The following is a 15596-nucleotide window of genomic DNA, read 5'->3' on the forward strand; positions in this document are numbered from 1 at the left end:
TTGCCCTGCAGTGTTATAAATGGTAACTTAGTACAGTATAGTTGTGTATTTGTGAGTGTATGTGTATGGTGCAGTCATCTCACCCCAAACATTTGCCGAAGGTCAGGGTCTCGGAAACGGAAAGGTATGTTGGAGACGTGTAACCTTTTGGGCTGCTGCTTCTCTGACGAATCACTGGGTTGCAGGTGGAGCTGCTGGGAGCCCTCCGTTTGTGCGACCTCCTCTGCCTGCTGCAGGGAAACACACAGCACACCACAGATCAACTCCTACTGTGATAGGAAGTGAGAGGAAAGGCGCAGGTGAAAGACAAGGTTGTTCAGCTTGATGTCTCACATTGAAAACTAGAAGGAGCTAGAGTGACATGAAAAAACAGATCCTGTACAATAGAGGAGGACTGACTGTACAACATGGCAAAATATTCAGAAAGTGGAGAAGTGTGTGAAGTGACAGACGAGGGGAGGTGGGCATCAAAGACAGGTGTTTAAGACTCCATTTGTATCTTCTGTTTGGCTTTAAATGTTAAGGTCAGGTTTTTATATCATATATACTCATATATACATATGTATGGGGGGTCAGTGTAGCGTAGCTCTGCACAACCACAAGGCCATGTGAGTGTTCACTATAACAAAAAAAAACAGGGCAGTTGTTGGAGTATCTGATTGCTGTGATGGGAGTCTGACTCACATACGCGAAGACTGTTTTTTCTCTAATAAATACTCTTTCCTATGTGACCTCTAAGTTCTGATCTCGTAGTTGGAAAGAAAACATCCGTTAGAAAAGAAATGATTTATCCTATGGATGTCATATAATTTTCTGAGACTTTGTTTTGCACGACAAACTTTGCACTGAAAAAATCCTGATTCTGATCCTGCTTCTTCAGCAGGTTGAGAGGCATCATCTAGCCTGGTTTTATGAGGACTTGCCCTCTTAATATGCAATTATAAACTGAGACATGTCTGCCTGTACACCACTTTAAATTCGATATAATGTATATTACCACAGCATTAATTCCATTAGTTTAGGAAGAGGCATATTATACTCACCATTCTGCTTATAACACATTCTTTTTTAACTCTAATTAATTCTAGTCTTTTCTTTATTGTACTCCTATTCAATGTTAAGATACTATCAACAAACTCAACACTTTCAGATTTCTTCTAAGGCTGAAAGACTGTTAATGTGAAAATTCTTCAGGAAGTGTTGAGTTTCTTTCATGGTAGCTTAAAGGTATACTATGCATGATTTGTCAGTTGGTGTTTCTGAACACAAAGCATTCAAAGTTGGCCCCTCCTCCCCAGCTTGACACCAGAGTGAGAGAGAGACAGCAGCAGTGGTTGAGCAAGCTAGAGAGTGAGAGGTGCTGGCAAGAGCAAAGCTTTGAATCAGATAAATAAAACATTATTTTCTGATTGTTTCACAGTGGTTATGTTCTAAAGCACAAATTAACATGCCCACACCTCTGCACAGTCCTGTGGTCCACTGTGGCCTCTCTGCTCTGCATGTGTGCAGCTTATCCCCACCCTCAGTCAAGCAGACACACAGACCTGCAGCTCTTTATACATCCATAACACAGAGGCAGAGAGTAGAGCGAAGCAGAGGAGAGAGACGGAGACAGCTATGTAACCTGGTTGTTTTGCTATGAGTCCCGACCTCACACCCTGCACACTGTTATTGGTTGGGGGCTACACACCCACTGCCCAAAGGTTGATGCCCAGAAACATCCCTAACACAGCAAAATAATAAGAAAATGCAGGCAGAGGGCAGGATGTCTGCAGATAAATACAATGCCACACACTTCTAGTGGGTCATCAGTGATGACTGAGAGGAATTATTTTTGTATGAGTCTATACATTGTTTTTTTTTTTGTTTGTTTGTTTGTTTGTTTTTCAGGAAAATCCTGCATAGTATACCTTTAACATTCCCTGCAACACCTAACAATGACTCTTGCTGTACTGATGGAGTTAGTGCTATGAAAATGGACATCATACAGACTTTATCAGGACAACAGGTCAACGTGGAGAAAGTTTTGCCTTTGCATTAACTAGGAACAGGAGGCTGGAACAGGATGAAACTAGACCATTCTGCTAAGGTTATTTGATTGTATTTCATAGTAAGGCACAGTTTTTCTCAAATGAAAAAGTTTAAAAAAAAAAAAAAAAAAAAATTAAAAAGGATGAGATCCTTTGGCATATTTATTTTGCCCATAATTCACAATCCAGCTTCAGCTTTAGCTTTTTTAGCAATTCTGCTAAAATTTCAGTATTTCACAGTCAAATGATGGTAACTTGTCCTACTGATTGGTTTCTGAATGTCAAGACGGCAAGTCTTATCTAATATCAGCCTGTCAGAGGCAGACACCATAGAAGGCAGAGTGAGAGAAGGAGGAAGGAAACACAAATACAAGTAAGTTGGCATGCTGCAAATAGCTAGGAGCTCCTTTGTTGAAGCTGTGATGGATAATGAATGATAATCCTCATCCCCTAAGTGCTTTTAGTTCAGTTTAGTTTTGTCTGTGTTTGTGTGGTAATCTAAATGAACTGAAAACAATGGTGAGTTGAGAGGAGTCAGTGTGTGGTTGGCGATGGATCAGAGGACGCGTCTTGCGCCCTGCTCCCACCACACAGTTCGAGTAAGAAGACAGTGGGAGATGATAGTCGGCTCACCGGGGTTCATGTAAGACCCTCATCTGTTCTTGAGTGTTGGCAACAGTGTTTAGCAAGTTACTTTAAAACAGTAATCAATTACTATCGCACATTAGTAATTATATTACTTTACTCATTACTAAGCAGCAAAAGTACTGTGTTACATTACTCGTTACTTTCGTTACTCAGCTCCATGAAAGTTGCCTTTAAACAACTAAAAATCTTCCACACCCACACATTGCACATCTTTTGTATTTAACACATGTAGAATCAGAAAATGAGATCTTTGTGGTTTAATTAGCAGGCAGGGATACAGGTTGGAAGGATTTATTGACCATCCAACAGCTAACATTAGCATAGCCTCAGTGACTGTACACAGCACTCCAGAAGTCCCAACCTCCGCTGCACAATTCACACACCCTCCAATTCTCAACTAAACTAGTGTCAGTTGAGTTCTGAATGTAGTTGTACCCGTGGCTAACATTAGAAAGTCATGTAAAAACACATAAAATGAATAAGACAACTTTGGAATCACCATGAGTCACATTTCTCCTCCTCTGGAGCAGTCTGTCAGCTGAATGCAGAGACCACACTGATATTAACCCTCTATTAATCCCAGTAAGCAGGGCTGGACTGGGAAAATCATTCAGACCAGGAAATATAGCATGAAAAAAAGCCCTAGTCAGGCCACTTTTTAAGCGGGGTGTCTGGGGGTCCTCCACTAGTAAAATTTTAGTTACAAAGACTTGACTTCCTGCATTCTGGTGAATTTCAGTGCATGTGAATGACAGACTAATGAGCCAACAACTTCATAGTACAATATACTGTTATGAACCTCAAATAAAACCAAAGATACATATCATTAAGGAGGGGTACGACACTACTACTACTACTGTGGCACCAATGCTACTCTCTCCACCTTCAAAAAGAAAAAAAAGCAAGAGCACACCATATCTTTTAATGTACCATTATAATACAGTTAACCACTTTCTCCACCTATTCAAAAAACAGAGCAAGAGCACAATACCCTATTCAGTTTACTGATATTCACCAATCAGAAGTTTGAGTACACCTGTTTAAAACTATTTTTTCCATAAAATTACCCTTAACTGTATACATTTGATTTTTCTAACATGTCTTGTACCTGCAGGTTGCTCTGAAGTAGTGGACTTCTGTACTACTGTGACACCAATGCTACTCTCTCAACCTTTGAAAAGAAAAAAGCAATAGCACAGCACACCATATAACGACTCTCTTCACCTATTCAAAGAACAGAGCAAGAGCACAATACCCTACTCAGTTTACTGATATACACTACCCATCATAGGTTAAAATAGCCCTTTAACCAATACAAACATTAAATAACATAGAGCTTTAAGTTTCAACAAATTACAGTAGCCTGAATAGTGCAACAGATGTTGTGTTGTCTCAATAATTTTAAATTATGAGCTCAAAGTATGAACTCGCTGTCTAAAATTTTCACCAAAATGAATGAATTTTCAAACAATATTGACCATATTAACTAGACTAGATATGCCAATTACACTTTACACTATTACACCATCAATATTTTGAGGAAATCAGAAAGGGAACTACCACTTTTATTATTGATTGTCCAGTTGCTTGGCTGTTTTAACATTGACAGGGGACGATGATGACGATCAGTAACATTAGCTACATTAGCTAGGTAGCAAACGTTAGCTAGCTCGCACTTTTATTTACCTTTCTTTCTTTCTCTCTTTCCCTCTCTGCTCCACCCTTCCTGTTTTTTCCACCATCCATCTTGCTGCTAAGTCATTTAGCTGCTCTAAATGCACTTGCTGCCAAACGATACATGCCAACTACTTTCCCTCTCTCTCTCTCAACTCACTCTCTACTTCTACAATACCTGGCTGACACAGTGCACAGGGCAGTGTTGGTCCAGGGTCAAAAAAAAAAAAATTTAAAAAATTCTGCAGCATGTGGTGGGCCAGGCCACTGGGAAAAGGTGCTCCCAATTGTCAGTCCAGGCCTGATTAGACCTATACTACAGGGAAACTGATTTTAATCAATTTGGAAATTTGGTTACTATGGTACAATTTGGAGAATCATTCCCATACTTGAATATTAAATTTTGTGAGATTTTGTTTGTGGCACAGCAGTCCCACTAAGATCAAAAGGAATAAATACCAAACAGATGAGTGAGACAAACGGGACGAGATGAGACGAGAAAGATGGGTATCCCCACAGATATCTTGGTCTGACCTTGTATTACTTTTGCCTTTGTAAATTTTTCAGACTGTGCTGGTGTGTTGTCTGCAGTAGGAAGCAAAAACAGAGAGAGAGCCGAGAGAGCTAGTGTTCATAATGAATCAACATAAGGATGAAAGGGATGAAGAAAGAAAGAGTGACAGAGAAAGAGATGGAGATGGCACGATGATGTCAGCTAAACCTGCCCAATCAATGAGAGAGAAGTGCTGAAAGTAGCAGCATTCATACCAAGAGATAGAGAGAAAGAGAGAGGCAGAAGGAGAGTTCAGAGATGCATGCAGGCTTAGTGCTGATTGAAGAGAGAACAGTGAAAATGGAGAGACAGTGAAGTGAGGATAATGGCATTACATCACACACAGACACACACACAAACACACAAAAGCTGAATAGGCAAGGAGCACTCTACTGAACGGGATGCCGCAATAATCCCTGTGTGTGTGTGTGTGTGTGTGTGTGTGGTCAGGTTTTTGAGCAGCTGTTTGAGAGAGGCAAAAGTAAGGATAAATGCCATGGAAGTGTGACACTTTATAGCCAAAAAATGAAACTTACATAAAGTGATATGAGTATATTATTACATTATTGGCTTCAGTTATTACATTTTTTATAATTCTTTTTAACCCAGCCAATAATGTAATAACTTATTACATTATGCGCAAAAAGTTATTATGTTATTGGTTTTGAAATTTTATTACATTATGGGTAAGTTATTACATTATCGACTTTTATTACATTAAGAATGGAAAAATTATTACATTATTGGCAGTTATTACATTAACAGTAGTAATTACATTATTGGCTGCTACAGGAGCTAAGTGCCTGGGTGAGTGTGCTTTATCATTACAGGGTCCCAATCCTTGGCCATTCCCTGCCATTGGCCAAGGATTGATATGAGCTCTATGCTGTTCAATTCTCAACTGCACACACACACGCACACACACACACACCTACTCTCTCTCTAGGAATTGTGACTATATATTTGTGGTACTTGATGGTTAGACTTAACTCAGGCAATTACTCTTATGTCATACAGACGTGGCTGAAATTATTGGTACCTTTGCCTATTATTAAAATAATGCACCATTCGCCCTGAACAGTGTTGAAATTAAAATATATTTTATTATCAATGCATGTCTATGTTTGGTTTGCAGTGGACCAAAACAAAAACGTTGTGAAAATAACTGAATTCATGCTTATTCTACAAAGACATTCTAAAATAGCCTGGACAAAATTATTGGTACCCTTTAGAAGTTGTAAGAAATAACTGATTTGTAGTGATACTTTAAGCAGACTATTGCATTTTAATTAGTATCCCTGGTGTTTTCAATCTTATAATCACACCAACCTCATGTTTGCAGAAGAAAATATGAGGCCTTCAAAGAAAAGAACACCATGCCTACCGTGAAACATGGAGGAGGCTCAGTGACGTTTTTGGGTTGGTTTGCTGCTTCAGGCATTGGGTGCCTTGAATCTGTGCAGGGCACAATGAAGTCAGAAGACTATCAAGGTATATTGGAGTGAAACATGCAGCCCAGTGTCAGAAAGCTGTGTCTTAGCCACAGGTCATGGGTCTTCCAGTAGGATAATGACCCAAGCATAGGCCTACATCAAAAAGCACCCAAGAGTGGATGAGAAGAAAATGTTGGACTCTTCAGATGTGGCCTGCTATGAGTCCTGATCTGAATCCCATTGAACATCTGTGGAAAGATCTGAAACTTGCAGTTGGGAGATGGCAGCCATCAAATCTGAGAGAACTGGAGCAGTTTGAAGAGTGGGCCGAACTACCAGTGGAGAAGTGTAGAAACCTTATCCCGAGTTACAGAAAGCGCTTGACTGCAGTTATTGCCTCCAGAGGCTGTGCTACAAAATATTAAGTTAAGGCTACCAATATTTTTGGCCATGCCATTTTCATTTTTTTATTGCACTAAATAATTTGTTGAGTTGTAAATCAAAAGCAAAGTTTCATTTATGTTCAATGTGAAATAAAAAATGATGGATACCATATACTTCTGTCAGTTTCAACTTAATACAGAGAAAAATTGGGTTTTTTTTTAAAAAGTGAAAGGACATCAATATTTTGGCCATGTCTGTATAATATAAAATCTATACCTCTTTGAAGATGCTTTGTCCTTGAATACAAAGACTACCATTTGTTTTCATGACAACTGTCTTTAATTAAACGTATTTAAATCACTCTTTCCACCACACCATTATAGCTATTCAGCACTCTCTCTCTATGTATATATAACAAACCTGACTCCTGAAAGGTTACATGAAAATGTATCACCAAATCAGAATCCTTGCCCCATGGGTATCTGAATACAGCCATGACAAGCTCGACAAAGAGTCTAAACATGAAGCAAATGATATCTATAGTATATTCTTGAAGATGTGTATTTTCTTTCACATGATAATCCACTTGCTTGCCATCTAGGGGTCAATAAAACTTATGATCGTGTCTTGCAATGTTTTCTCTGACCAGGCTAAAAGGGGATGTGCAGCAGTATTGCAAAACATGCCATGTCTGCCAGGTGTCAGATAAACTAAATCAGGCCATCTCTCCATATCCGCTCTATCCAATTCCAGTTGTGGGTGAGCCGTTTGAGTGTGTAATTGTAGACTGTGTTGGTCCTTTTCAACACAAAAGCCAGTAAAAAGTTTGACTATTATGTGCTCCGCAACTCAGTTTTCCGAAGCCATTCCCATGCGTAAGATCACAGCCTCCGCTGTTGTAAAAGCACTGGTGAAGTTTTTTTCCCTATTTGGGATGCCTAAAGTAATACAGACTGATCAGGGATCAAATTTCATGTCTTGAATTTTTGCACAGGTCATGAAACAACTTCTGCTGTTTAAGTGTGTATCTCCTAGAGACCTCAGACTCTTAAATCTATGCTTTGGACTTACTGCCTGGAGTTCAACAAAGACTGGGATGAGGGTGTCTGTCTCCTCCTTTTTGCTGCTCATGAGGTGGTTCAAGAGTCCCAAGGTTCAGCCTGGCAGAGCTGGTGTTCGAGCATACTGTGCAAGGCCCTCTCAGACTTTTGCAAGAAAAACAGCTAGGTGATAGTAAGCAACAAAATTTGCTTGATTATGTCTGTAATTTCCATTTCAAACTTAAATGAGCTTGTGAATAGGCTAAGCAATGTCTTCAACATGTCTTCAGCAGCAGTTTCAGTGGAATGATTTGCTCTAAAGCCAAATTGCATACAATGTAGACCAAAATTGCTTGTGTTAAGAAATGTTGTCAGCTGTTTAATGACAACTTTCTCAGCAAACTTGAGAGTACTGGCAGTATACTTATTGGTCTGTAGTTGCTGTCTTCAAGGTGGTCTCCAGATTTAAAAACAGGCGTGACAATGGCACATTTCCAGTCATCAGGAAAGGAGCTGTGTTTAAAAGACAAGTTAATTAAATGAGCAATAGGGGGAGTTAAAATATCACCATGTTTGATTTGACAAACATGGTGTCAAATTGGAAAGTATCTCTACTTTTGGAGCTTTTTAAGGAGCTGGTGATTTTGTTTACGTGTAATTCATTAGTCTCTACCAGCTCGAAACCTGGCCTGTAGGATCTATAGGAACAATGTTTACAGTTTACTTTTTGCAGTTTTTTTTCCTAATTCATATACAGACTCAAGAAAAAAAATAATGAAAGACAGAAGCAACAGTAAAATGATCTTCAATTAACTTTCCCTGTACTTTGAGTTTAAAATCTCCCAAAAAATTTGGGTCCCTCCTTGTGAAATGTTTTTTCCAGATCAATTTACTGTTGCCTCTTGTCTCATTCAATATATTGAGATAAAAATGAGATTTAGCTCCTCTTAGCTCTTGGATAACTTTGTTCCTTAAAGATTTATAAAATCAGCATGTCAGTGTCTCTTCTAGTTTTAATTGCCTTCCTTAGTGCAGCATCTCTAGATTTCATTAGTTTCCACAAATTTTCAATAAACCACGGTAAATTGTTTTTACTTTTAGATTTTATCTGTATCTTCACAATAAATCTCATAGAGTTGATTCTGTGAGTAAAAGTATCACAGCTATAATCCAGATCACTGGAGGACAGTACATCATCCCAATTCAATCTGTTAATTTCATTGGTAAATTCTTCTTGCTTAACTCTGGGTATGCATTGAAGGATCACTGTCTTAGTTGCCGTGGTCTTAAATCAACTTTTAGTCAGTTTTCTCGCACATAGGGTTAGGTTATGATCTGATAAACCAGTGATTAAATTATAATTTTTAGTTATTCTTCCTGGTTTGTTAGTAAATATCAGATCAATTTGTGTACAGGAGCATTTTGCAATCCTAGTCGGGCCTTTTACTAGTTGTTCTAGTTGGAATTTCTCTGTGATAATTTTTAGTTTTTTCCTCTTAGATTTATCCTCCCAGTTCACATTAAAATCACCCATTAATAATAATAATTAATATTGCACTCTTTCAAGATTTCTGTGAGTTGATCATAGAAAGTGTCATCTGCAGAAGGGGGCCTATAGACACCTATGATGTTAGAAGACATTTGTTGGGATAATATTATTTTTATCCCAACATATTCTAACATGTTACCCACATTCTAAACCACACGTTACCATTTGATTTTGTCTCTCACATAGAAAAGCATCCTGCCTCCTCTTCCATCAGGTCTGTCTCTTCTGAAACATAGGTATCTGGGCACTGTGAACACATTCGCAGGAGTTGTTTGTTTCAATCATGTTTCGGTCAGACAGAGAAAGTCCAGATTTGAGTCAACAAATGGTTGATGAGTTAGCAAGTGAGGAAGCTCACAATCAGCTAACTCACAAGATGAGTTAGCTGATTGCTCTTTGCAGTAATGCTTCTGATGCCCACCAAATAGCCCCCTCAGTTTCAGCGTCGGGTCCCATAAGACTTTTGCATGATTGACAGTTTGGAGAGTTTTGAATAACTTCTGTCTCCTCACTGCAGGGTTTCGACACGCAGTGGTGTCAGCAGCAGGTTTTGTGAGAGAGACACTGGACCTATAAAGGTTTCCAAAGCCTGGTAGCGAAAAGTTATTCATAGAGACATCATGCCTCGTGTTAACAAAGTTTAGTCTGTTAAGGGAGAAGCCCGGCTCAGAAAGTTGCTGCTCATTCATCACTAGCACCAGAGGAGTCCCGGGCACATCAGCATCAAAGTTCTGCAGCACTCCAGGGGTCACTGGTACAGGATTTAACTGAACATCTCCAGAGAGCAGGATCAGCATGAAGAGGAGACCTGCTACTCTCCAAAATGGGGTGGCAGATGACTGGTTCACTGGATCGGTGATTTGCTCTGGTACCTGGGCTCGTCTGTGCCACAGGACAGAGGAATTGATTGCAAAATATCCCACTAAGCCATGATGAAAACTCACTGTAGGAGTGTCAACTGGCCATGAGCCAGCATTTGTCCCAAGCTTAATCACTTGGTGTCCCACTGTTTTGCCCAAAGCAAACATGATGTTGGTCTGATTAAAGGAATGCAGCCAGTTGTGATAATACCGAAATCTGATTACAGGCCCTGCCAACCACAATATCCACTCAAAAAGGAAGCAGTTGAAGGCATTACACCAGTCTTTAATGCTTTATTAAAGGCAGGTGTAATGGTTCCTTGTGAAAATTCTCCTGTGCGCACACCAATCTTCCCAGTAAAAAAATCAGGGATGAGGGACAGCCAGATAAATGGCATTTTGTACAAGACTTGCAAAATGTGAATGATGCTGTACAATAACATGCTCCAAATGTCCCTAACTCATATACCATTCTTTCTCAGGTGCCCCCTGAAAGTAAATGGTTTTCAGTGGTCGTCTTCCAGTGCATCCAGACAGTCAGTTTTGGTTTGCATTTTCTTTTAATGGCAAAAACTACACATTCACATGATTGTGTCAAGGGTTTTGTCAATCACATACCATCTACAATGATGCGTTGAAAGAAAGTTTGAGCTCATTAAAATTGTCACCAGGAAGTGCACTGTTGCAATATGTTGATGATTTAATGATCTGTGCTCCAACTCAAGCTCAGTGTGAAAAAGACACAATTGCACTGTTGAAACATTTGGCTAAAGAAGGTCCTAAAGCTAGCTTGTCAAAAGAGCAATTTGTACAACAAGAAGTGACATTTTTGGGTCATGTAATCACATCTGAGGGCAAATCCCTCTCCCCAAAAAGAATAAAAGCAATCCAAAACATTCCAAAACCAGTTACAAAGAAACAAGTCATGTCTTCTTTAGGAATAAGTTCTTTTTGCAGATTGTTCATTCCCAACTATGCTGTCCTCGAGGCCCCCCTGAGCGCAATCACACACAGGCGAGGCCTGCAGGCACACAGTAAGTTGACATGGACTGCTGAAGCAGAAAAACCATTTGTTGACTTGAAACTTGCTCTCCAAACAACTCCGATTCTTGGATTACCTGATCCAAGTCGACCTTTTACCCAGACTGTTGACGAAAAGGGAGGATGCATGACTTCAGTGCTGCTTCAGGACCATGGAGGCAGACAGAGACCTGTAGCTTAATTTTCAACTAAACTTGACCCTGTAGCTGCAGGACTTCATATGTGTCTGAGAGCTGTTGCACCTGCAGAAAAAGCTGTGATGGCTTCCAGAGACATAGTGGGGTATTCTGACATAACTTTGCTCGTTCCACATGCTGTTTCACTGATTTTGCTCAATCAGAAAACATCTCACCTTTCTGCAGCAAGATGGCTCCCTTACAACACTGTGTTGCTTGAAATGCCTAACATCACTGTGAAAAGATGTAATGTTCTTAGTCCTGCAACTCCTCTCCCCGCAGAGGGTGATGGAGAAGAACACAACTGTGTTGACACAATAACTGACGTTTGTTCCCCCAGACCAGATTTGCAAGAAACACCTTCGCAAAATCCAGATGTTGAACTATTCGTGGATGGATCAGCATCACGCAATTCTGACACAGGAAAAAATCAAGTTGGTTTCGCTGTGGTAACTGCACATGACACACTCATTGCTAAACCACTTCCTGATTCACTGTCTGCACAGGCAGCAGAGTTAATAGCTCTCATTGAAGCATGTAAACTGACAAAAAGGACAAAAGATTGAATATCTATACAGACAGTAGATATGTTTTTGGCATTGTGCATGATTTTGGCACAATTTGGAAACACAGAAACTTTTTGACATCATCTGGCAAACCTATTGCACACACTCTTGTGTCACAACTGCTGGTTGCTATGCTACTCCCAAAACAGGTTGCTGTGTGTAAATGTGAAGCTCACACTTCTAACACCAACCCAGTTTCACAGGGCAATGCTAGAGTAGATGCAGCTGCGAAGGCCGCAGCACAGCAAGAATTTACAATGTGTGAATTTTTTCTGCAGGATGACTTGACACACCCTCTGCTCCCACAGCAGATTTACAGGAACTCCAGCAGAGAGCTGATCAGACTGAGAAGACTCAGTGGAGAAACAGTGGCTGTGTTTTCAAAGATGGGGTATGGTACGGCCCCAATGAATAACCATGTCTGCCAAAGTCTGTCTTTCCTCGCTATGCAAAGTTGAGTCATGGGTTGAACCATGCCTCAAGAGGAGGGATAATGGATGCTATTTCACAACACTGGTTCACAAAGGGTTTTACTAACTATTCCAAAAATTTTTGTCAATCATGTGTTATATGTGCCACAAACAATATTGGCAGAGGTAATCAAACACCACAAGCAGCACACCCTCCACCAGAAAAACCATTTCATCACTTACAGATGGATTTCATTGATCTAACATCAAGTGAAGGAAAGAAATATTGTCTGGTAATTGTTGACATGTTTTCCAAATGGATTGAAGTTTTTCCTACAGAAAAACAAGACACTGGTGCTATTGCTAGAGCTCTTATCACTGAGATTACTCCTAGGTGGGGAATTCCAGGAAGAATCAGCAGTGATAATGGAACACCATTTTCACAAGTGAAAGAAGCACTACCAACTCCAGCCACAGGACCTCTTCATGACCTGCAGTCTGGTGACTTGATAGTGGTAAAAGACTTGAGAATAAAGGCTTGGCGCTCCAAGTGCAAGCGGTGGACGGACGGGCCCATTCCAGATGCTGTTGACCACACAGACGGCTGTAAAGGTCGCCAAAAGTCACCTGGATCCATGCCACTGCAAAAGAGTTCCACCTCCACCAGAGACACCTACAACACAGTAAGTCACCACAGCGCGATTGAGGATTCTACGAGAGTGTTGGCAGATCGCTGCTCTCAGGTGACCAACACAAAAACATCCACTCACAGACCAGGAAAAGAAGTAGAAGTGACAGTATTGGCATACTGTCCAACAAGAGCAAAAATAATAAAATTATTAATTGTAAATTGATTACAATGGGGCACCACCCTGAGATCAGGTACCAAAAGCCAAACTTTAAAAATGTCAACATCTGAGAGACACTAACATTTACAAAGGTGAACAGTGAAGGTTTGAGTCTGAGCACTGACTCTTTCAGCCAGTCTTTACCACAATATGTATGCAAATAATACCAAAACAACTTCTCTTTAAGGTATAACAGAGTTTATTAACATTAGTGGTATCAATTAGCAATCCCTTCAGTAAGCAAACATCTATCACCCAACTACAAATTATCAAGCACAAACAGCTATAAGCAACAAGTAACTGCAAACAGCAAGCAACTATAAACAACAAGCAAGCATATGGCACATGGCAGATGTGTGTGTGTGTGTGTGTGTGTGTGGGTAGATGCATGTGTGCGTAAGAGAGGAAGGGGAGGCGCAAGATGGCGGACGTGACCCATACATCACGCAAGAATTCAGGTCAGAGAAGGTGACCGTGAGATTTGAGACAATGGCTAATGGCATCTGCCAGCTTTAACAACAGGATAACTTCGGGACAGAGCTGAGCTCTGTTACCTGGTTATCTGCTCACCTAATGTGTGTTAGTAAGAGGAGAGGAAGGTGGAAGCACTGAAAAACAAAAGATCTCAGCGATCGTGAGGAGAAGAGGAGTTTTCTTTTATTTCCACAGAGACATGGCAGGCAAATGTACTTATTCACCGGCTGTGTCTGATTTCAACAAATAAAATACAATCCATGGTCTCACACACTATGGCAAGCTAACACAAAGTGGTTCAAAGCAGTTGGACACACAAATCAGTTTAGTGTGGTAAACACAACCAAATAAGCAGCAGCAACAACAATACTTCACAGTATCCTCAGCAGCAATAACCAGACTCATGGTCCGTTAACTTCACAAAAAACAGCAATAAAGCTGAAAATAACACACTTTAATATCCTATCTCTGCCCAGATTTAAGTCTCTTACTTGTGTTGCTTAAGGAAGCGAGTAGGGATGGTTTCAGTCCGTCTTTCGGGCCTGGCTCTTATTTATTGACTAATAAAATGATTTCAGTATATTATTATATTATTGGCTCAAGTTATTACATTTTTTATTTTTTTAACCCAGCTAATAATGTAATAACCAGCCAATAATGTAATCACTTATTACATTATGCACAGAAAGTTATTGCATTATAGGTTTAGAAATTGTATTATATTATGGGTAAGTTATTACATTATCGACTTTTATTACATTAAGAATAGAAAAATTATTACATTATTGGCAGTTATTACATTAACGGTAGTTATTACATTATTGGCTGCTACAGTCGCTTGTCTACACACACACACACGCACAAACACACACACAGATACACACAGTGTGGCCATGGAGTTAGGTGTTGCAGGTCAGATGTATGGTACAGACAGAGGTGTAATTATCCTGTCAGTCCTCCTGCACCTCCACCTCTTCACCTCAACATCCACTGTAGTGAACCTCTGGGCCACAAAACACACTGAAACAGTATTTATACCTGTGTACTATAAAAAGTTATTGTACTTTAGCTCATGTAAGATTTTACCAAAGCCTGCAGTGTTGTTCACATGAAGCAGAAGTCCGTAAAGGTATGGATTTGGGTTTGCAACTGAGAGTTGTACTGAACAACTTATTGTCCAATCTTGCCTCCTAATGTTTATCTACTAATTTGCTTTGCCAAATACGTTTGGGAGGAAATGTAATAGCTGCTTAGAGTACATTCACTTACACAAATTTTTTTCCTAATCAAAGAAGAGAGACATTTTTATGTGGCACAGAAGTCATAGAGAGGTGGTCAGGGTGAACACCAGAGACCAGGGTTCACATCCTGTGTCCACATGTGGTTAGGTTTAGGTTTAGGCTACTGTTTGTTTTGTTTCAATATCAACATGTCAACCTGTCCAGTCTTGTGCTTTGAGACAATGTTGATTTATTTCAATATTCAACCAAAACCACCATCTATGTCTAACCTTAAAGAACAGGTTCACAATTTTTGAAGTCTGACAATAGCCAGATGCCCAAATGAACACTGAAACCGTTTTTCTTTCTGTAATCATTCCTCCTGTGCATTCCTTAGTTGACTTAACACTGGTATACCTCAATCAGCCAAAGTCTGAATTAATGTAAATTAGCTGTCGGTCCTGCTATTGCGCTCTCATCTGCTTGGCAAACCAAACTGCATCCGTGGAATTGCTTGGGAGCGCAGCTGGCCACGCCAGCAGCAACACCTCCAAACCTGCTGAGATGGTCCCAGCTCTACAACCAAGATTCTTTGTCAAGTTTGTTTGTGTTCTTTGGGAGGAGAAGACAAGTGGTCCTGTCTTATTGAAAAGAGCTCAAATTTCAAATTAAGACATTTCTTTACTTGTT

The 15596-nt window shown here is 40.0% G+C and overlaps 1 protein-coding gene across 3 annotated transcripts in view; it reads right to left on the minus strand.

Annotated features, from left to right (window-relative positions):
- Positions 1 to 15596, minus strand: part of rbfox3a (RNA binding fox-1 homolog 3a) — a 160618-nt gene that overhangs the window by 109649 nt on the left and 35373 nt on the right. For all 3 annotated transcript variants that reach the window (XM_044338737.1, XM_044338736.1, XM_044338738.1), the window contains one exon: positions 84 to 230. In XM_044338737.1, the coding sequence (XP_044194672.1) occupies positions 84 to 230 (147 nt within the window). The remainder of the gene's footprint in view (positions 1 to 83; positions 231 to 15596) is intronic.

Source organism: Thunnus albacares, chromosome 20, assembly GCF_914725855.1.
Source record: "Thunnus albacares chromosome 20, fThuAlb1.1, whole genome shotgun sequence".
Lineage (NCBI taxonomy): Eukaryota > Metazoa > Chordata > Actinopteri > Scombriformes > Scombridae > Thunnus > Thunnus albacares.